The 25,965-nt window shown below is 29.6% G+C and overlaps 1 protein-coding gene across 1 annotated transcript in view; it reads left to right on the plus strand.

Annotated features, from left to right (window-relative positions):
* Nucleotides 1–7,879: 7,879 nt before the first annotated feature.
* LOC139901879 (uncharacterized) overlaps nt 7,880–25,965 on the plus strand; it is a 56,216-nt gene continuing 38,130 nt past the window's right edge. Inside the window, exons 1-3 of the mRNA XM_071884549.1 lie at nt 7,880–8,075; nt 8,757–9,002; nt 9,087–9,389. Coding sequence (XP_071740650.1) covers nt 7,880–8,075; nt 8,757–9,002; nt 9,087–9,389 — 745 coding nt within the window. The remainder of the gene's footprint in view (nt 8,076–8,756; nt 9,003–9,086; nt 9,390–25,965) is intronic.

Genomic DNA, 25,965 nt, shown 5'->3' on the forward strand with positions numbered 1-25,965 from the left:
AGCCGTTCCCGCCAATATCACCACTACCACAGGTGCCGCTGCCGTCACCACAGCGCCGTCACTACTTTACAACAACAACAACAACACTTCATGTCAAATGACGAAAATGCCCTTTTATGCTGCCTGCCACATCCTACTCTACCCAAAAAAAATAACCACTCTTCAAAATGCAACATTTTAACTGAACTGACGAAAATGCCCTTGTAATCATTCTAAGATCTCCGCCACTCGCCTCCTTGCTACACAGCCATTTATGAAAAAAAAACTCACCATAAAAGAAAAAAAGCTAAAAAAATCTTTATCTGCTACAAAATTTTCTCCTTCTAGGAACAAAGAAAGTTTTCCTATACATTTTAATGATTTTGTTTTGAAGAAGATATTTTATTTATTCTTTTTGAAAAAAAAGAAAGAAAGAAAAAGTGTTTAGTAAGAAATCAATTAGTAGAAGAGAAGGAAAATTAGTAAGAATGTTGAATAACAAGGGGAGGTTGCTTTTAAAGGGGTGATTGGGTATGTTTGTCTTATCTTGAAAAGCCCCACATAAGAAAGTGAACTGTGTTTGATAGATTTAAAGTAAGTTACACATCGCCACCTTCACCTGTTACTTTTAGACGGTTTACCCCCTGCAACATTCAAAGCAAACTGTTTTGAAAACGTATGCACCTACTTGTATCATATCTGATTATACATGTGAACATAGATAAGATCATATCCAATGGTGATGGCGAAAGTGAAGTGTTAGATAAGAAATGGAGTGTTTAGCGCTGACATGGCAGACGTGCTTATAAAGTGAGAAATAATGAGGTCTCGTGTTAAGTTGTGTATTAAGAGATCTCGGTGTCCGAATAAAATTCTCGCCGTCTGTCCAAAATCGGCGCCGACAACCACCGTCGGTCGACACCGTTGCGTAGGCAACGGTGAAAAAAACGACTGTTGCCTCTTTTTTTTTTCTTTTCTTTTTTGCTGTTTTAATTATTATTTGTGCTGGTAATTTGTGGTTTTTGCAGGTTTGGAAAATTGAAAAATAGGGGAGAAGAATATGTGAAAATAGAGAAGAAGAAGAAGATGCGGTTTTTGCAGGTGTGGTTTTTGTGGTTTTTTTATTTTGTTTTTTTTTATTTTTTCTTTTTTAGAATCTATAAAAAGCAATAATTAATAATAAAAAAGTATTACGGAGTAATAAATAATTATAACAATAATAAAATGGACACTGAAATGGACACTGTGGACACCTCCACCAATATCACTATCAGTCAATTTCGACTTTCATTTTCGACACTGAAAAATAGACACCGAAATGGACACGGACACCCTGTGCTCTAAGTGATGTGTCAAAATATGATTCTGAAAAAGAGGATAAGAATATTAAAAACATATTAAATTACTATTAAAAAATACAAATGAATGTGGCACGCCATAAAACGCTCTCATGCTAGAATGAACACGCCACTCAACAAATGGGTTATGTAGGCCGCACTATAGGCGTGTAACAGACGTGTTGTGACTCGAATACGTGCGTTAGATATGGTCTAATGATGGTGAAAACATTTATGCTCAAGACCCATTCAGGTTACTCTTATCTTCAACAAACATAATATGTCAACGATCTTTCAAGACGAACAACTTAGGTGGCGTTTAGTTCGAGAATTTGAAATTACATATCATGTGTTTGGTTCGAGGATTTGAAATTTCGGGTTTGAAAAATGTAAACGTAAAATGTAAATTTTAAAATATAAACCATAAAACATAAATGGTAAACGTAAATCGTAAATCATAAACGCAAAATGTAAAGAGTAAACGTAATGCGTAAAATATAAAACGTAAAACGTAAAACGTAAAACATAAAACATAACACTTAAAACGTAAAATAAAATCATAAAACGTAAAATGTAAAGAGTTAATCGTAAATTGAAAAGTGTAAACGTAAAGCGTAAAACGTAAAGGTAATACACAAACGTAAAACGTAAACATAATACGTAAACGTAAAACATAGAATGTAAAACGTAAACGTATAATGTAAAACATAAATCATAAATCGTCAAACAAATACTTAAAACATAAAGCATAAAATGTACGTATAAACGTAAAGCGTAAATGTAAATCGTAACATTAAGTATGAGAATCATGCGATTTCTAACATTAAATTTCTAAATTCCTCACCAATACTAAGAATTTAAAATCGGATTTGAAATTTCATGCTCATAGAATTCAAAAATCTCTAATCATCTGAAATCCCATGCTCATAAAAATTTTCATGATTTTTGAAATACATATCGTTCAAATTCGTTTCAAATTCCATGAATCAAACACCCCTTATAATTTAGAATGTGTAATAGGTGTAAAGCTTCGTGTTACTTGTCTAATGTTAAAGTCTATCATGTAATTCCAAATATGATATATAATGAATGTACGAGAAACATGTAGAGATGAAAATTAATATCCGATTTGATGAACATTCATTTTGATTTGATCTACTTAAAGTGGATACACTGTAGGGATGGCAATGGATACCCGATCCAGTGGATATCCATCCGATCCATCCGATTATTTCTTGGATATGGACGATCTAAATGGATATGGATATGGATGTGGATGAAAAAATTTCATCCATGGATGAACCCGCTTCCACCCGAAATAACTAAATATATAAATGTATCACTCAAATTAGTATCATTTATGTAGTGATATTTCATTAATTATATTCATATTTATCTTTCGTTATATTTTTTCTAAAAATATAACTTTATTCGTATATTTTGTTTTGTTTAATTTAAATGTATTTATCGTACTTTGGTTGTTTAAATGTGATTCCATTTAACTAAAAGTAAGCAACTTACATGTCGATATCTTTACACATTTAATAGACTATTTATTGAATATTTGTTATATAGATTAGTAAAAATGTGACTTTCGGTTGCATAAACTATTAAAAATATTACTTTTGATCGTATATAATGAACCACCGCTTATAATTGTTAAAAATAAGATAAATTTAAATGGATATGGATAATTATCCATTAACCCGCTTCACCCGACGAATATGGATATGGATGGATAAAAACTAAAAAAATAAATGGATATGGATATGGATACGGCCTCATCCGATCCATATCCGATCCATTGCCATCCCTAGATACAGATGATACTTAATGATTATATAATATGAGTATAGATATGGATGTTTAGTGAATCGGATATGAGTGACAATTTGTAATTCATAGATATTCATGATTTCAACCAAACTGTTTAAATATATAAATAAACATATTATTAAATTTATCACTATAATTTATCTCAATATATATATATATATATATATATATATATAGTGGTAGGATCAAGAGGGAAGTAACCAATCGGGGGGAAGCGGGGGGAAGCAAAATTTTTTTTTTTTCGTTTTTTGAAAAAACTTTGTTCACGAACATTATAGATGGGATGAAAATATGAACATTTAGTAGAGACACTTTGTGATAAATGTTTTTATTTTGGCGGAAAAACGCTCGAAGAAGTAATATATAACAATTATCGTGTTTTTCGAGCGTATGTTGAGGTTTTAGCTATTGGGGTTTAGATATTAGGGTTTAGATATTAGGGTTTATAGGGTTTAAATATTAGGATTTAGAAATTTAGGGTTTAGGGTTTAGATTTAGGGTTTAGATTTAGGATTTAGATTGAGTTTTTAACACGAACGGTTTAGAGTTTGGGGTTTAGGGTTTGGTGTTTTGGATTTATGGAATAAACCCAAAACACCAAACCCTAAACCCTAAACTCTAAATCGGGCTAAATTTTACTTCACAAAACATGAAGAAGAAAAAAAACTTCATATTCTTCACGAACAATATTATCTTGAATGTTATTTTTGTCGATCGTTTTCCCGCCTAAATAATAACATTCATCACGAAGTGTCTCTTCTAAATGTTCATATTTTAGTGTGACCTTGATGCCGGAAAAAAAATTCCAAAAAAATGAAAAAAAAAGAATTTTGCTTCCCACTATTGGTTACTTCCCCATTGATCCTGCCCCTATATATATATATATATATATATATATATATATATATAAACGAAAAAGTTATTCTTAATTTTGGTTGAAAGTTATTTATGAATATATTTATGTATACGTACGAATCTTATTCAATTATTGCATCAATATTGTCAAAAAAAAAAAATATGATAATAAATGAAGTCTACATTGCATTTCTTTAGGTAAAACATACTCCGTACTTTAGAGACACAACACATAAAAACGTTGAATATATACATCCGTATATAGATGATAATTATGAAAGAAAAAAATTAATTAGCTTAGTAACAATTGATGATGAAAAAAAAAATTATAGACATTAAATTACTAATATCATCCAAAACCACTTTCAAAATTTGTCAACACCAGAGACTCTTAAACTAAAAAGAATTTTTAAAATTCGTCAACACCACGGGCTCTTAAATTCAAAAGGAATTTTTAAAATTAGTCGACACCACAGGCTCTTAAGCTCAAAAGAATTTTTTAAAATTTATCAAGACCACGGGCTCTTAAATAATTCTTATACTTTTACAATTTTTTTAGTATCGGTATTTACATACCAATATGAACTGGAAATTACATTTTTTGCAACGCACGGGCTCAAAAACCTAGTGTGTGTGTATATATATATATATATATATATATATATATATATATATATATATATATATATATATATATATATATATATATATAGTGAAAGGATCCGGAGAGAATTAAGGATGAGAGAGAACCTATAGAACTTACATACTAATGCACATTCACCAACCGTATGCACCTATTCTTTGATAAAAAAAAAAGTTAAAAAAAAAAACAAAAATTTCAGAAAAAAATTAAAAAAAAAATTCAATTTTTTTTAAAATCCACGTCAGCACTGACTGACGGCCACGTCAGCACAGATTGACGGCCACATCAGCACAGACTGACTACCACGTCAGCACAGTCTGACACGTGTCAGCCTGCGTGGCACATACTAACACGTGTCAGTCTGCGTGGCGCAGACTGCGCCACATTTCAGTCTGCGCTGACGTGGCATTCAGTCTGCACTGACGTGGCAGTCAGTCTGCGCTGACGTGGATTTTTGAAAAAAAAAAGAATTACAATTTTTTGAAATTTTTTTCCCCAATTTTTTTAAAATTTTTTATTTTTATAGAGTAGGTGCATATGATAGGTGAACATGCATTAATATATGAGTTCTTTAGGTTCTCTCCCTACCTAAGTTCTTCATGAAATCATCACCCTATATATATATATATATATATATATATATATATATATATATATATATATATATATATAATGTTTAATATAATGTTTATTTGCTGTTATCAGATTGTATATTTTTATATATAATGTTATGACAAACTAGTCAATTAAGTGATTTAGAACATGTAAGTTATGTATGTTACAACTTATTTTTATGTAATTTTATAACAAACTAGGACTTTTAATAATATTAAGTTGGAAAAATTATCTAAGAATAGTTATCCGATATCAAATTTAGGTGTAGATGGATAATGAATATGGATATAATTTAGTTAATGTATATTAATGTAAATATGTCATAATCCGATAAATATTTGATCCGTTGTTATTCTTAGAACCAAGTATCTATGTAACACTATTTTTTAAACCTAAGTGTGTATATAAAACATCAATAAATATTGGTCTCAAACACAATTCAATAATCAAATGATGCAGCTAAGAAAAGATCGTCTTAGTACATTTAAAAAATAATGAAATTTAGCTTGTAATCTACCTTGTTAGTTTCGTAAAGCAAGTTGTCGCTTTAAGATTAATCTACTCGTAAAGCGAGTCGGAAACTCGAGCCAGAAATGAAAAATAATATATATAAGGCGAATGAATTTGTTTGCAATTGGACTAATGTAAGGGACCTATTATCATTTGAATCAAAATACAAGGGGCTTTTTTGCGATACCAAGGAGAATGTTCTTTTCTCTGTTTGAGAGATAGAGGAGTTTGGTCAAATGAAGCCCACAACTCATTTCTCTTTTTTACCCTTCCTTCTCTTTTGGTAAAGTGTCATTTTACTACCCTTTACTTGCCCCACAGCCCCAATTTTTTTGCTAGATTTGCTCGTAGCACATGTTTTCTTGTCGTTTTCTTTCCTCTTATGTTTTAAGTCCTCACAATCTCTATTTACCATTTCGTTAATAAATTCACTAATTTTTTTTTTTTTTAAAGGCAAGCTTGCATCAGTCCGGATCGAAGTCTAGTCATCATTTGCACACACACACGCGCTTTCGGGCAGAAAACCCGAACCACACTCTGAGGATCCGACCCTTAAACCATCCCGAGGGACAGGCGGGCCGGACCTTAGTCCTGGAGCGGGTCGGTAAAACCTTCCCTTTGAGCCACCATCAAGGAATATATTTCAATTCATAGAGCGGGTGACGAGGTTCGAACCCGAGACCTCTAGCCCTGCGAGTACACAAGTGTAACCGCGGTACCGCTGGACCGAAGATCCGTTGGTCACTAATTTTTTTTTAAATTCATAATCTCATATTAATGTTTTGATTTTGAATCAGCTTTTTATATTTTGACTTTAAATTACTTTTTGCTTATTACAAAATACCTGATAAACATTATACCGATAAAAATATATTAAAAACTGATCCATTGACATATATTTCATCAAAAAATATTTTATATAAACCAAAATATTTAAAGACAATACTAAAAAAAGAACATCAAATTTAAAACAGAACTATTTTAATATAGGATAAAGTGAGTATGAGGATGGAAAATGTATGACTATTATGGATATCAATCGGGTGTAGATATAATAAATCATTTGTTAAAAAACAAGTTAAAAGCCCGTATTCTAAAGTTTTAAACTTTTTGTAATTATATGAAATAATGATATGTTGGTCCAACAAACTAGGTGTATAACATCTTCATATATTCGTTTTAATATGTGGATTTAACAAAAAAAAAAAAAAATGAATGGATATATTATTGACCTTTTGTTTATGCGTAAAAACCCACAAATTTTAACTGTTTTTAAAAGTTTTAAATTTTTCTCTAAAATTTTTTGTAATTTTTTCGATCTTACTGAAATTTATTTCAATTGTCTAAAAATGAAATTTATATTTATCATGAGATAATTCAATATGTTATCATCGACACTTGCAATGCAAGCGGGAATAAAGAATATCACATTACTAGTGAAATGACCGGTGGAACCAGGGGTTTGTTTAAACGAAACAGTGTTTCAGGTATTAAGTAAACGTAAATGCTAAAGTCATTTAGTTTAAAGACCCGTGGAACCACAAAGTTCGACTAAGAAACTGGTCAACTGAACATTTAATCAAACACCTAAAATGCATATTAAACAATCTACATTCAAGCATAAGAGATAATATTGGTTCTCATTTTATTTTAAAAGTGTAAAATAAAATATAAATTTAGAATTGGTTTCTTTCTGCCTAGCTTTTATACCTTCTCGTACTCAATTCAAAATAATTAATTAAAATAATTCAAAATTATTTAACTTTAATAATTAAAATAATTATTAATAAGATTTAATAATAATAATTAATTAATAAGATTTAATTTTAATTTAAAATTATTTAAATTTATGACATCACCTATCATGTTTAGATTTTTTTTTTCTTTTTAATTTTTTCTTAACAAAGGAATTAGCCTAATAATGACATCATCATTGTAGGATTTTAATATTAAGGTATTCTCTTTAAAGTCGACTTTGAGAAGGCCTTCGATTGCGTCAATTGGGAGTTTTTATTTGAGGTAATGAAATGTATGGGGTTTGGTAATAGATGGTGTAAGTGGATCTCCTCTTGTCTTAGCTCCGCTTCCGTTTCTATCCTTGTGAATGGATCACCAACTAGTGAGTTCTCATTGCAGCGGAGGTGACCCTCTTTCCCCTTTTTTGTTCATCATTGCAGCGGAGGGTTTAAACATCTTAGCGAAAGCGGCTTGTGAGAAAGGGCTATTCAAAGGTATTGAAGTCGGAGGTGACAAGATCCTTATCTCTCACTTGCAATATGCGGACGACACCATTTTTATCGGTGAATGGAGTCATGCTAATATTCATAGCCTCCAAAATCTTTAAAAGTTATTTGAGCTTGTGTCCGGGTTAAAAGTTAACTTTCAAAAGAGTTGCTTGTATGGTGTGGGTGTGGATGTTGGTGAGGTAAATTTGGTGGCTAGTCGGGTTGGTTGTCAAGTTGGTGTGTTTCCCTTCACATATCTCGGGTTACCAATTGGATCTAAGATGAGTAAATTAAAAGATTGGGAGCCGGTTATTGAAAAATTCAAATGTAGACTTGCGAATTGGAAAATGCGTTCGATGTCTTTTGGTGGCCGATTAGTCCTTATTAAATCGGTTCTTTCTAGTCTTCCATTGTATTATTTCTCACTCTTTCGTGCCCCGCCGTGTGTGTTAAAATTTTTAGAGAGTGTGAGGCGTTCATTTTTTTGGGGTGGGGCGGACTCGGGTTCCAAAATCCATTGGGTTAAATGGGAGAGTGTTATTTCTCCTTATGAGGTCGGGGGATTAAATATTGGGTCTCTCTAAAGCAAAAACCTTGCCTCATTGGGAAAGTGGTGGTGAAGGTTCAAAATCGAAACCAATTCACTTTGGGTTAAAATAATTCGTAGCATTCATGGCGATTGTGGTGGCCTAAGTTTGAGGGATGATTATCATCATTCTTCACGCTTAGGTACATGGCGTAATATTGTTAATGCAGGTTTTTTCTTGGATGATTTAGATATTCCTTTCAGGAACTCTTTCAAGAAGTCAATTGGTGATGGATCGTCTACTTCCTTTTGGCATGATTTGTGGATCGGCGACAAAACTTTACAAGAATCTTTTCCCGGGCTTTTTAGATTAGATGCTGAAAAAGAGATGAAAACTAGTGACAGAATCGAAGCGGCTGGAAATTCAGTGATACCGGTGTGGAATTGGGTTCGAGCACCAAGTGGGAGAACAGAGAGTGAGCTGCGAAGACTTGAAAGACTGCTGTCCGAATTCAACTTCAATACATCAAGGGCCGACTAATGGATATGGACGTTAGCAGGTAATAACTTATTTACTGTCAAGGATCTATCATCTTTAATTGATGAAAAGCTACTGGCTTCTATACCATTCGCACCTGCTGTTATGCAAAATAGACTTGTGCCGAAAAAAGTAGAAATATTTGTGTGGCGACTTGTGAAAAAAAGACTCCCGGTTAGAGTGGAATTTGATAAACGTGGTATTGATCTTCATAGCGTGAGATGCCCGTTATGTGACGATGATTTGAAAACCATTGACCACACCTTCATATTTTGTTCGCATGCTATGGAGATTTGGTCTAGAGTATATAAGTGGTGGGGTCTTGGTAACTTCACAAATCTAAGCACCAACGAGATTCTTCGGGGCAACAATTCGATGGCTATGTCTAGCTTTGGATCAAAATTTGGTTTCATGACCCGTCCTAATCCATCTGGACGAATACATTACATTTGGTTACATCGCGAGGTACTTGACCTCTATATGATACATTTTACAAATATTGCATTCGTTTTTAAAAGACAACCTTTCATTTACATCTAATATTGATAGCATGCACACCATTTCATAATATATCCAACTATAATTGACTTAATAATAATCTTGATGAACTCAACGACTCGAATGCAACGTCTTTCGAAATATGCCATGAATGACTTCAAGTAATATCCTTAAAATGAGCTAATGCACAGCGAAAGATTTCTTTCATACCTGAGAATAAACATGCTTTAAAGTGTCAACCAAAAGGTTGGTGAGTCCATTAGTTTATCATAAATAATCATTTCATAATTTTTAATAGACCACAAGATTTTATATTTCCATTTCTCATAAACATACGTCCTATGCATAGAGACAAAAATCATTCATATGGATTGAACACCTGGTAACCGACATTAACAAGATGCATATAAGAATATCCCCTATCATTCCGGGAAATCCTTCGGACATGATATAATACAACATCGAAGTAGTAAAGCATCCGGTACTTTGGATGGGGTTCGTCGGGCCCATAGATCTATCTTTAGGATTCGCGTCAATTAGGCGTGCACTAATTCTCAAAATTAGTGATGTTCCCTAATTCTTAGGCTACCAAGCTAAAAGGGGCATATTCGGCTTCGATCATTCAACCATATAATGCAGTTTCGATTACTTGTGTCTATTTCGTAAAATAGTTATAAAAATTGTGCATGTATTCTCAGCCCAAAAAATATAAAGGGTAAAAAGGTAAATGAAACTCACCTAATGTATTTTGTAGTAAAAATACATATAACGATATTGAATAACTAAACAATACAGGGTTGGCCTCGGATTTACAAACCTATATCATTCATATATGTATTAAAACTTATTCTTGTATTATAATAAATATATATATATTATTATTAGTGATGTTATATATATATATATATATATATATATATATATATATATATATATATACTAATTTATAAGTTTCATTATTTATTTATATTTTCATTTTATATATATAAATGTTAATATAGTTAAGTTAGGTGTACTAAGTATATTTATATATATAAGATCTTTATTTTTATACTTATAATCTTAATAACGTCGTTAAAACTTTTATTTTAGTAATCATAATTATTTTATTAATAAAAATATAGGTAATATTGATAATAATAATAAGGTTAGTTTTAATAAGAGTAAAATAATAATTTTAACACAAATGATAATAATGAAAACATTTTTTAATAATAACAATATTAATATAATAGCCATATTGGTAATAATAATGATCATAATTATAATAATACTTATGTTACTACTAATAACAATAATGGTACTAAAATGATACTATGGTTAATATTTATGAAAACAATAATAAATTATATTATTTTCATAATAATTATAATATCAATAATCATAATCATAAAAATCATAATAATACTAAAATGATAAATTAATAATAATAATAATAATAATAATAATAATAATAATAATAATAATAATAATAATAATAATAATAATAATAATAATTTCGATAGTGGTACTAATACTAATCCTAAATGATAATAATAATACTTACAATAATATTAGTAGTAAAAATAATAGCAGTCTTAATGTTAATACTACTGATTTTAATAATAATTATAGCTATGATAATAATAATAATAACAACAATTTTGCTACTTATAATAATAATTATAATACTAATAAGAACAATAACAATAATAATCATAATAACAATTATTATCATAATAATAACTAGTAATAATAATAATAATAATAATAATAATAATAATAATAATAATAATAATAATAATAATAATAATAATAATAATAATAATAATAATAATAATAATACTAAAAAAGTTACTACCTTAAAGGCTCAAAAAGATAGCAAACCGCCTAAGCCAGGACTCGAACCCGAGACCTCTCGTTCACCTAGCCCACTGCCTAACCATCAAGCTATGTTTGTTTTTGTGTTTATAATTACCCCGTATAATATTTAACCCTTATATCTTCTGTTTATACTTCTACCTCTTCTTCTTCATAACTGCATCGACCAGAACCATCATCCATCAAAACAACAAATTTCAAAATGGTTTTTAGGTTCTTCAAAATAATTAGATTCATCAATAATTAATGATTGTATTATTAGAAAATGAAATAAATAAAAAAAAAAAAAATATGACCTGCTATATATCGCTGAGGTAAAAAAAAAAAAATCCAATCTTCAATCTTGATTTTAAGAACGTTATAGCTCCAAGTTTCTACATGAATTATGTTCTAAATACATCCTTTAATCTTTAGGAATTCTTAATTTATCCAAAAACAAATCACAGAATTCGAATTTGATGGATTAACGATTGTTGACTTTTTGCTTCAAAAAGATTTGACTCAAAAATTAAACTTCTATACAATGAATTGGACTATGAAATTTGACAGATAGCTTGAGAAGAAAATTCTAAACACGACTGCATTTACACATTTTTAAAATTGATTCAAAATGGGGTTATTGCCAAAAAAAAATACGTGTACAGGGGAGTAACAAGGTTTTTCTTCATTTTCTGATTAAATTCGACTGGTTAGGGACTGTAAATGATCTCAATGACTTGTGATAGATAAAGGGGGTAATAAGTCGATGGGTATTATTAACAATTGTGTGAATGCATTTGATTTGTAGCAAGAAGAGTTCAACAGGTTCATTATTAGAAAAGCAAAAGAATATAAAAAAATAAAAGTGGTGTACCATTCTCAACTGAATTTGTTACTTTGTGATTAGCTGGGAATCAAATGGTACTAGTTTGCTGTAGATAAATTGGATCCAGCAGACAAATTTAAAAGAGCATATGTTGATAGCTAACGAAACTGTAATATCTATTATAATTTATATATAATTAATATTAATAATTAATAAATACACATATAAAAATAATACTAATAATAATAATAAAAATAACCAACAATAATATTAACAACAAGTATAATGGCAATTATTAACAATATTGTTAGTAATGATATTAATATTATTAATGATAATAATAATAATAATAATAATAATAATAATAATAATAATAATAATAATAATAATAATAATAATAATAATAATAATAATAATAATAATAATAATAATAATAATAAGTTGTATTATAATAATATCAATAATTTGATAATTTAATGATTTTTAGTTATACTGACTATACTCATAATATTAATAATAATGTTAATAATGACAATAATAGTTACTAATAATAATAATAATAATAATAATAATAATAATAATAATAATAATAATAATAATAATAATAATAATAATAATAATAATAATAATAATAATAATAATAATAATAATATCAATAATAATAATAATAAGGATAACTATAGTAATATTGATTATTATTAATGATAATGTAACAATAATATCTATTAATAATACAATTTATAATTAAGGTATAACATGTTACATTTTTCCAATTTTTATATAATAATATTAACACTATAGATAATGATAAGAAAATAATGATAATTATATTATAACAAATATATCGTTAAATTACAATTATATATTACATGATAACATATGTTGAATATTTAATGTTTATTTGTTTTCACAATACTTCATTATTCTGTTTAATATATTATGTTTTATTATATCAAATTATTATACATACATATATATCTATACATTTATTTACAATTAATTGTTCGTGAATCGTCGAGGATGGTCAAAGTCTTAAGTGTATCCATGTAAACAGTTTAAAGATTTTGATATTCAATTAAATAGACTTTGCTTATCATGTCGAAATCAAATAAAGATTAAGTTTAAATTTGGTCGAAAATTTCCGGGTCGTCACAGTACCTACCCGTTAAAGAAATTTCGTCCCGAAATTTGAGTGGGATAATCATGGCTAACAATAAGAGTGTTTTCCTGACGAATATGAGCTGATAAAAATAGAGTTTTATTACTGTTGAGTAATATAAATAAAGATTCAATTTTTCGAAGAGTACGAATGAAGCTGTCACAAAAGATTGAGATAGAGATTTAACTTTTGACATAGTCTTGGTTATATTCCGGAATTCAAGGGATTTAGAGAAAATCTTTGAAATCTAAAAGATTTGATTTTTCGGCGAATAAGGAAATTAAGATCTCTATAATTAAATACGGTGATCTGCCTCGATTACTCTGTCTGATATTTCCACTATAAATTAAGCTCTTCCGTTCCATTATTCTCACCATTTCTATACTTTCTTTCTTAGTTCATACATCCAAAAGATTGTGAAAATGCTTAATCCAGTTCTAATCCTTGACATTTTTCTATTTATCATTTCTGTCATCCTTCTTTTCAATCTTCCATCAGAAGAATCTGTTTACTTCTACTATTACCTTGGGGTGATACTATTCTTAATTATACCGTGTCTTTATATTGCTATCCGTATTAATATCCACGGTTTGTAATCTCCGTGTTGTTATTGGGTTTTATATTTTCTCTTATATTTTGGAGCTCTTTGCCTTTTTATTCTCATCTTGACATCTAGTAAAGCGAGTAATGGTCCAGAATTCGTAAGTATGGAGTTTCGAATGAACTTATTGTTCTAAACGAGAAAGAACGTAATAGCACGATTTGATTTGTCAAATTACCAAAATCACTAAGAATAGAACTATCAAGAATATACTTTCTTGATATGTTCAGAAGTTAATCAGAATGAAAGAGTTATGTAACATGACACATGATGACGTTATAATCTGTGAATCATCATGTTCCATTTAGAAACTCAGCATGACTTACTGTAATATAATCACGTTGATCAAGTGTCATTATATTATACTAACTCATGCATCAGTTCCCAACACTACTTCAAAAACATTCATATTTTGATTCGAATTTTTCAGATTTTTTAAACGAAAACAATTTCCTTTCTGATGTAACACTGATGTCGCGAAGAGATAAATGATTTCGGATGAGAAGAGTTATGAAAATACCCTCAGAAATATCGAAGATATTTATGATGATATTTTCAGAATTTCTAAGATCGAAGGTTGATGAAGAAAGACTTTCCACAAGATTTAATATGAATATAGAGCAAGGTTTTCTCTAAATATTTCATTGGATACAGAATTATCTGGATTCTTTGAATATAGGGTTTGGTCCTTGTATTTGTCCTTGGCCTCCTTCGTGGTTAGCTCACTCCGTTTTCCATTTTCCAACTTTTCTGAGCTTTTCCAACATACTATTCTTTATTATCAAACTTCTGGCTGTTAAGATCGTTTGCAGTTTTTACTGCTTCATTCAGTTTTTTTTTTCAACATTCCGAGTATTGATTCGTAGACTGGGTGCTTTTCAAAATTTCAGAATGGAAGGTCATAATTCTAAGAGGTAAAGGTTATATGTATACCTATAATTGTTGTTGTAGAATTGTTGTGAGATTTAAAATACTGATTGTTGATTCCCGGTAATTAGTATGGCAATACTCGTTACAAGATGCAGACGAATATATGATAAGGTTTTATTGAACAAATATAATGGTTCTTCGAAGAGACTTAAGCCAATGAGTAATGAAGTTGCTGGTAAGTTTAATGCTAATGTGATGAAATATAAAAGGTTTCCCGGTAACAATAAAAGAGCACGCATATATATATCAAGGTTATAGTAAGGCTAATCCGACTGAAAAGTCGAAGTTGACTTGCTGGAGCTGTGACAAATTTGGCTAATTTGAAAAGGAATTTCAAAGTTATTTTCGGTAATTACAATGCCAAAGGAGTTAGCACAGATAAGTGTTAGACGTTTACTCAAGTTCCGAGTGTGTTCAGGTGCATCACTATATGCATAAATCTTTCCTTCCGTGGATGAAGTGCGGTTGGTTAATCCTCTCGATTGAGGTGTTTTCAAGAATTATGAAAAGTTTTGAACGCAGATTGTAATCGTCAAGATACAAATGAGGTTTAATATGAAATTAAGTGGCAAACTTGAAGAATTGTTTAGTTTCATATGTTATAATCAATATTTTAATTCATTTTAATTGTCCAATGTTGGTAGTCCTCAGTTGATAGTCCACAGTTAGCAATTCAATAATTCATATATAGTTTAATATATAATATTCGAATTAATTAATACGTATCGTGACCCGTGTACATGTCTCAGACTACATCACAACTCAAACTATATATATTATTGTAGAATCAACCTCAACCCTGTATAGCGAACTCGATCATTACAGCATATAGAGTGTCTATGGTTATTCCAAATAATATATATATATATATATATATATATATATATATATATATATATATATATATATATATATATATATATATATATATATATATATATATATATGCGTTGATATGATATGTCAAAACCTTGTATACGTGTCCCGATATTTAAAGTGCGTAAAAATAAATAACAGAAATTAAATGACGATAAATAAAGTATGTAAAGTAAATAACAGAAATTAAATGACGATAAATAAAATTGCGAGAATGTAAATTGCGATAATTAAATTGCGATAAATAAAATGTAATCAGTTAGCTAGGAACAATTAGCTAGGAACAGTTAGCGTGGATTCTTAACAAAATTCCTCATAGTTAATTTGTTTGTTTCTAATAAATTTTATCTTGTCAAATGTTTTCTTCATTATGCCACTTGTTGGATTCTGATAAATCAAAATCCAAATATGAAATAGGATGAATATGGTTATTCTGCGGTGAACGGATTCGTATCTCTGTAGATGTAAGTAGGATAGTAAATGAATGTTGAATCAGATTTGAAAGAAAATGTACAGTGTAACTTATTAATGTGAAATCTGAATATTCCTCGGGTATTACCTACCCGTTAAAATATTTTCATAATTAACACTTTGTACGAAAGAATTTTTAAATTACAATCTTTATGAAAATATATATACATATATATTTTCTTCAGATGTAATCATGGATTCATTGAGTTAATATGATATTAAACTCATTTGGTTTACCGTTAGAACTAGAATACATAATCTCTAAAACATTTAGAGATTACTTAATCGCCATGAAGAACGAAGATAATTGATGTAGAATGATACGTAGAACGATGATTATACTCGAGGTACAGAATGAGATGTTGAAGCATGGATTGTTGGTGGTACTGGTGTTGTTACTGATGGTACTGTTGGTGCCGGTGATGTTGCTGAAGCTGGTACATTTTGCACCATATTTTCCAAATTTATTTTTCGAGCGCGAAGTTTGTTGACTTCTTCTATTATTCCGGGGTGATTGTCGGTTGGAACGAGCGAATGAATAAGGTTTAGAATTTTTGATAGAATCTAATCTTGGTGAGATATTCGAGAAATGAGAGAAAAAAATAGTATTACAAACAGGTACGCTGGTAAGTGTTTCAGGTTCATCGGCAAGAGGTAAATTCGGTTTGTGGAAGGGATCGCCTTCTTCGCGTCTCCATTGATTAAGTTGACTACGAACCCATCGGATGAATTGAGGATGACTGATTGGTTGATTCATTCTGGTGACGCTGATAGGTGAAACTCCATATCGGAATAGCTGTCAGAATCCGAGGAATTCGAACTGGTTGAGGGATTCATCTCGTACGATCAGATGAAGGACTTTTCGATAAGAAATAGATTATAGGATATAGATTAGTACCCTGCAATACATAATTTACATATGCATATATAATACTAAAATCCCATAAGTTACGGAAAAATCTACGGAAGCTGTCAGGCAAAGGTAACAATAACAGATACGCTAAGATATGAATTTATCTATACACTGTCTATGCAATAGAGGCAGTAAGACGTGTGTAGACTTTTAAGGATGATAAGCAAATAATTTTTGACACTAATGATAAGCAAAACTTTTGACATGCAGACACGGTCGAAATCCAGACTCACTAATGCATCCTAACGACTTATCAGTTATACACACTAATGCAGACCTGGTTCGCTAAGACCACCGCTCTGATACCAACTTTCATGACCCGTCCTAATCCATCTGGACGAATACATTACATTTGGTTATATCGCGAGGCACTTAACCTCTATATGATACATTTTACAAACATTGCATTCATTTTTAAAAGACAACCTTTCATTTACATCTAATGTTAACGGCATTCACACCATTTCATAATATATCCAACTATAATTGACTTAATAATAATCTTGATGAACTCAACGACTCGAATGCAACGTCTTTCGAAATATGTGAAAGGACCCGTTCATATACATTATAAACGATTCACAATAGTTGATTACATCGTGAGGTATTTGACCTCAATATGATACATTTTACAAACATTGCATTCATTTTTAAAAGACAAATTTTATTCACATCAAAAGTTGACGGCATGCATACCATTTCATAATATCCAACTATAAATGATCTAATCTGTCATTTACTTAATCATAATCTTTATTGAACTCAATGACTTGAATGCAACGTCTTTTGAAATATGCCATGAATGACTCCAAGTAATATCTCTAAAATGAGCAAATGCACAGCGAAAGATTTCTTTCATACCTGAGAATAAACATGCTTTCAAGTGTCAACCAAAAGGTTGGTGAGTTCATTAGTTTATCATAAATGATCATTTTTATCATTTTAATAGACCACAAGATTTTCATTTCTCATAAATACACATCTCATATCAGGCATTTCGCAAACTGCATAGAGATAAAAATCATTCATATGGATTGAACACCTGGTAACCGACATTAACTTAATGCATAGAATATCCCCAAAACAGAACCTCTCGTCTGTATAATAATCTCGAAGTACTAAATCATTCGTATCCCGACTGGGACTTGTCAAGGTCCATAGATCTATCTTTAGGATTCGCATCAATCAGGGGCCATTTCCCTAAATTCTTAGGTTACCAGACTTGAAGGGCGATATTCGGTTTAATAATCCAACCATAGAATGTAATATTAAGTACTTGTGTCTATTTCGTAAAGCAGTTGTAAAAGCAGCGCATGTACTCTCAGTCCCAAAAATATATATTGCAAAAGCATTTAAAAAGGGAGCAAATGAAACTCATAATACTGTATTTTGTAGTAAAAATACATATGACGTCATTGAACAAGTGCAATGTTGGCCTTGGATTCACGAACCTATATTAATTGTATATATTTATATGTTTGATCAATATCTGTCTAACAATTTAGGTCAAGTTGTAGTGTATCACAATCCTAATGCTCGAGACTAAATATGCAAAAGTTAACAAAAATCATATTGACCAAAATGTCTTCCAAAATTTATACATGATTATTATATAGTTTAAATATAGTCATTTTATTTATTTAAATATTTTTAATAGATTTTATTAAAGTGAATAATATAGTTCTTTTATTAATAAATAAAATTTTATATTAAAATTTATATAATAAAAATATACTTTTATATATCTTAAGTAATAAAATTTATAAAGTTCATTTAATATCATAAAAATAATATAATAGGTATTATTAATGTAATTATATTATACGTAGTATAATATCTTTGTATCACATATTTATTTGATAAAATAATATTGATAATAATAATAATAATAAGTAAAAGTTGTATTATTTTGTAATAATTATTATTATTCTACTAATAAAAATAACAATAATTATATTTTCTAAAAATGATAAAATGATAACTTTTATTAACAATAGTACTAAAATGATAATAATAATGATGTTTCATATTAATAATGATATTTTTATTAAAAATAATAATTTTAGTAAAAATGATAGTTTTAATATTAATAATACTTTTAATAATAATAATAGTAAAATAATGAAAATGATATTTTTCCTTTAAATCAATATCTTACCATATCTTAATTTCATCATGATACTCATACTCATTATTTCCTAATCGCTTCGTTTAATAGCTTTTAGTCATCTTTTATATTGCGTTCATATTAATAATAATAATAGTATTAATAATAATTAGATGTTACTAATATTAGTTTTAATTATAATAATACTAATACTAATAATATTAATGATAATACTAATAACTATTTGAATGATAATAATAATAATAATAATAATAATAATAATAATAATAATAATTATTATTATTATTATTATTATTATTATTATTATTATTATTATTATTATTATTATTATAATAATAATTATTATAATTATAACCTTAACGATAATAACGATAATAATAATAATAAAAATAACAAAAATATCTTTTATTAATAACGACAATAATAATAATAATAATAATAATAATAATAATAATAATAATAATAATAATAATAATAATAATAATAATAATTAGATTATAACGACGATAATAATAATCATTTTTAATAATAATACAAAAATTCAATTCACTTTAACTTCTAAACCGTTCATCGAAACCATTCGATATCTAAATGAAAAGTTCTCAATTTTTCGCTAGCTTTCCAATGACATGCATATCATATACCTTATCTTAATAGCATATGTATTTAATTCAAGATTCGACATAACCTCATAACCTATCTAAGGACAATAACGAACGTATAAGCATGCATAATCCTATATACTCGAGCACTAGTTAGGGCTGAAATGTCCCGTTCTTATTGATTAAAAACGTTCCATATTAATTGATTTCGTTGCGAGGTTTTGACCTCTATATGAGACGTTTTTCAAAGACTGCATTCATTTTAAAACAAACCATAACCTTTATTTCATCAATAAAGGTTTAAAAAGCTTTACGTAGATTATCAAATAATGATAATCTAAAATATCCTGTTTACACACGACCATTACATAATGGTTTACAATACAAATATGTTACAACAAAATAAGTTTCTTGAATGCAGTTTTTACACAATATCATACAAGCATGGACTCCAAATCTCGTCCTTATTTAAGTATGCGACAGCGGAAGCTCTTAATAATCACCTGAGAATAAACATGCTTAAAATGTCAACAAAAATGTTGGTGAGTTATAGGTTTAACCTATATATATCAAATCATAATAATAGACCACAAGATTTCATATTTCAATACACATCCCATACATAGAGATAAAAATCATTCATATGGTGAACACCTGGTAACCGACATTAACAAGATGCATATATAAGAATATCCCCATCATTCCGGAACACCCTTCGGATATGATATAAATTTCGAAGTACTAAAGCATCCGGTACTTTGGATGGGGTTTGTTAAGCCCAATAGATCTATCTTTAGGATTCGCGTCAATTAGGGTGTCTGTTCCCTAATTCTTAGATTACCAGACTTAATAACAAGGGGCATATTCGATTTCGATAATTCAACCATAGAAGGTAGTTTCACATACTTGTGTCTATTTTGTAAATCATTTATAAAACCTGCATGTATTCTCATCCCAAAAATATTAGATTTTAAAAGTGGGACTATAACTCACCTTCACAGATTTTTACTTCGTCGGGAAGTAGGACTTGGCCACTGGTTGATTCACGAACCTATAACAATATATACATATATATCAAAGTATGTTCAAAATATATTTATAACACTTTTAATATATTTTGATGTTTTAAGTTTATTAAGTCAGCTGTCCTCGTTAGTAACCTACAACTAGTTGTCCACAGTTAGATGTACAGAAATAAATCGATAAATATTATCTTGAATCAATCCACGACCCAGTGTATACGTATCTCAGTATTGATCACAACTCAAACTAAATATATTTTGGAATCAACCTCAACCCTGTATAGCTAACTCCAACATTCACATATAGAGTGTCTATGGTTGTTCCGAAATATATATAGATGTGTCGACATGATAGGTCGAAACATTGTATACGTGTCTATGGTATCTCAAGATTACATAATATACAATACAAGTTGATTAAGTTATGGTTGGAATAGATTTGTTACCAATTTTCACGTAGCTAAAATGAGAAAAATTATCCAATCTTGTTTTACCCATAACTTCTTCATTTTAAATCCGTTTTGAGTGAATCAAATTGCTATAGTTTCATATTGAACTCTATTTTATGAATCTAAATAGAAAAAGTATAGGTTTATAGTCAGAAAAATAAGTTACAAGTCATTTTTGTAAAGGTAGTCATTTCAGTCGAAAGAACGACGTCTAGATGACCATTTTAGAAAACATACTTCCACTTTGAGTTTAACCATAATTTTTGGATATAGTTTCATGTTCATAATAAAAATAATTTTCTCAGAATAACAACTTTTAAATCAAAGTTTATCATAGTTTTTAATTAACTAACCCAAAACAGCCCGCGGTGTTACTACGACGGCGTAAATCCGGTTTTACGGTGTTTTTCGTGTTTCCAGGTTTTAAATCATTAAGTTAGCATATCATATAGATATAGAACATGTGTTTAGTTGATTTTAAAAGTCAAGTTAGAAGGATTAATTTTTGTTTGCGAACAAGTTTAGAATTAACTAAACTATGTTCTAGTGATTACAAGTTTAAACCTTCGAATAAGATAGCTTTATATGTATGAATTGAATGATGTTATGAACATCATTACTACCTTAAGTTACTTGTATAAACCTACTGGAAAAGAAAAAAATGGATCTAGCTTCAATGGATCCTTGGATGGCTCGAAGTTCTTGAAGCAGAATCATGACACGAAAACAAGTTCAAGTAAGATCATCACTTGAAATAAGATTGTTATAGTTATAGAAATTGAACCAAAGTTTGAATATGATTATTACCTTGTATTAGAATGATAACCTACTGTAAGAAACAAAGATTTCTTGAGGTTGGATGATCACCTTACAAGATTGGAAGTGAGCTAGCAAACTTGAAAGTATTCTTGATTTTATGAAACTAGAACTTTTGGAATTTATGAAGAACACTTAGAACTTGAAGATAGAACTTGAGAGAGATCAATTAGATGAAGAAAATTGAAGAATGAAAGTGGTTGTAGGTGTTTTTGGTCGTTGGTGTATGGATTAGATATAAAGGATATGTAATTTTGTTTTCATGTAAATAAGTCATGAATGATTACTCATATTTTTGTAATTTTATGAGATATTTCATGCTAGTTGCCAAATGATGGTTCCCACATGTGTTAGGTGACTCACATGGGCTGCTAAGAGCTGATCATTGGAGTGTATATACCAATAGTACATACATCTAAAAGCTGTGTATTGTACGAGTACGAATACGGGTGCATACGAGTAGAATTGTTGATGAAACTGAACGAGGATGTAACTGTAAGCATTTTTGTTAAGTAGAAGTATTTTGATAAGTGTATTGAAGTCTTTCAAAAGTGTATAAATACATATTAAAACACTACATGTATATACATTTTAACTGAGTCGTTAAGTCATCGTTAGTCGTTACATGTAAGTGTTGTTTTTAAACCTTTAGGTTAACGGTCTTGTTAAATGTTGTTAACCCAATGTTTATAATATCAAATGAGATTTTAAATTATTATATTATCATGATATTATCATGTATGAATATCTCTTAATATGATATATATACATTAAATGTCTTTACAACGATAATCGTTACATATATGTCTCGTTTAAAAATCATTAAGTTAGTAGTCTTGTTTTTACATATGTAGTTCATTGTTAATATACTTAATGATATGTTTACTTATCATAGTATCATGTTAACTATATATATATCCATATATATGTCATCATATAGTTTTTACAAGTTTTAACGTTCGTGAATCACCGGTCAACTTGGGTGGTCAATTGTCTATATGAAACCTATTTCAATTAATCAAGTCTTAACAAGTTTGATTGCTTAACATGTTGGAAACATTTAATCATATAAATATCAATCTCAGTTAATATATATAAACATGGAAAAGTTCGGGTCACTACAGTACCTACCCGTTAAATAAATTTCGTCCCGAAATTTTAAGCTGTTGAAGGTGTTGACGAATCTTCTGGAAATAGATGCGGGTATTTCTTCTTCATCTGATCTTCACGCTCCCAGGTGAACTCGGGTCCTCTATGAGCATTCCATCGAACCTTAACAATTGGTATCTTGTTTTGCTTAAGTCTTTTAACCTCACGATCCATTATTTCGACGGGTTCTTCGATGAATTGAAGTTTTTCGTTGATTTGGATTTCATCTAACGGAATAGTGAGATCTTCTTTAGCAAAACATTTCTTCAAATTCGAGACGTGGAAAGTGTTATGTACATCCGCGAGTTGTTGAGGTAATTCTAGTCGGTAAGCTACTGTTCCGACACGATCAATAATCTTGAATGGTCCAATATACCTTGGATTTAATTTCCCTCGTTTACCAAATCGAACAATGCCTTTCCAAGGTGCAACTTTAAGCATGACCATCTCTCCAATTTCAAATTCTATATCTTTTCTTTTAATGTCAGCGTAGCTCTTTTGTCGACTTTGGGCGGTTTTCAACCGTTGTTGAATTTGGATGATCTTCTTGGTAGTTTCTTGTATAATCTCCGGACCCGTAATCTGTCTATCCCCCACTTCACTCCAACAAATCGGAGACCTGCACTTTCTACCATAAAGTGCTTCAAACGGCGCCATCTCAATGCTTGAATGGTAGCTGTTGTTGTATGAAAATTCTGCTAACGGTAGATGTCGATCCCAACTGTTTCCGAAATCAATAACACATGCTCGTAGCATGTCTTCAAGCGTTTGTATCGTCCTTTCGCTCTACCCATCAGTTTGTGGATGATAGGCAGTACTCATGTCTAGACGAGTTCCTAATGCTTGCTGTAATGTCTGCCAGAATCTTGAAATAAATCTGCCATCCCTATCAGAGATAATAGAGATTGGTATTCCATGTCTGGAGATGACTTCCTTCAAATACAGTCGTGCTAACTTCTCCATCTTGTCATCTTCTCTTATTGGTAGGAAGTGTGCTGATTTGGTGAGACGATCAACTATTACCCAAATAGTATCAAAACCACTTGCAGTCCTTGGCAATTTAGTGATGAAATCTATGGTAATGTTTTCCCATTTCCATTCCGGGATTTCGGGTTGTTGAAGTAGACCTGATGGTTTTTGATGCTCAGCTTTGACCTTAGAACACGTCAAACATTCTCCTACGTATTTAGCAACATCGGCTTTCATACCCGGCCACCAAAAATGTTTCTTGAGATCCTTGTACATCTTCCCCGTTCCAGGATGTATTGAGTATCTGGTTTTATGAGCTTCTCTAAGTACCATTTCTCTCATATCTCCAAATTTTGGTGTAATGACCCGCAATTTTTCGATCGTTCTATACTTATAAGATTAATATTTATATAAATTAAACCTTACCAACATGATAAGCAATCCAAATTGTTAAGATTTATGTTTTTGAAAAGAGTTTTACACAACGTTTGACCGTCTAGTTTGACCGATGATATCACGAACTATACAATGTATGATAATTATACATACATATTTAACATGATCTAAGGATGTTTTAATATCTCATTTTGTATTAATAACAAAAAGTCATAAGTATATTTTGAAACTACTAACTTAAGTTTTCAAAACAATAACCATACGTAACGTTATTTGACATAAATACTGATGATTTATAATGTTTATACATATATCGTATAAGTAATGTATTTAATCATTTTTAAAGGGCTTTTATACATAAAACAATATAAGTATATTTACAAAAGATAGTTATATTTGAATTCTCGTTCCGTTTCCTCAATAATCCTATACGTATATCTAGGGTACTATACACAGCTTCTAGAAGTATTTACTATTAGTATATACCAATAGAAATCTTCAATTATTGGAATAATATGTCATTCATGACATAATAAATTTTAACTTATCTTAGATATTTTCACTAAAAACCAAATTTTCAAGCCTATAAATAAGCACCATTTCTAACTCATTTTTACACATTCATTTTCCAAATTTTACTTCCAATTTTCACACACACTTGCAAGAACTCTCTCAACTTTTATTTTACTACTTCTTTCCAGCAACTTTACATTTTAAACTTGAGGTAAAAACTCTACTTCAACTCTTTTTCAATTCATATATTTATAGCTATATATATAAGAGTTTATAAACTAGAACATAGTTTGAATGATTTCAAACTTGTTCGCAAACTAAATAGATCCTTCTAACTTAACTTTTAAAATACTTCAAGACCTGTAATATAACTTAAAAATATGCTAATTTAACAAGGTATAACTTGGTTTTTCAAAGAACACCTTAAAAACTGTTTTTATGACGTCGGAGTGCAACCGGGGGCTGTTTTGGGTTGGATAATTAAAAACCATCTTAAACTTTGAATTGGAGGTTTATTTTCTGGAAAAATGATTTTTACTATGAATATGATAACACATAAAAATTTCATGATTTAACTCAAAGTATAAGTATTTTTAGAAAAATAATCATTTAAGGTTGTTTACATGATGGAAAATGATTAACTTCATAAGTTTCACTAAAGTTTGACCTATGACCTGTGATTTCGAATACAAACTAAGGTATTTACAGTTCATAGTCTTAAAGAGGGACTCGATCCAAGGAAGT

This window comes from Rutidosis leptorrhynchoides, chromosome 3 (genome assembly GCF_046630445.1).
Source record: "Rutidosis leptorrhynchoides isolate AG116_Rl617_1_P2 chromosome 3, CSIRO_AGI_Rlap_v1, whole genome shotgun sequence".
Classification (NCBI taxonomy): domain Eukaryota; kingdom Viridiplantae; phylum Streptophyta; class Magnoliopsida; order Asterales; family Asteraceae; genus Rutidosis; species Rutidosis leptorrhynchoides.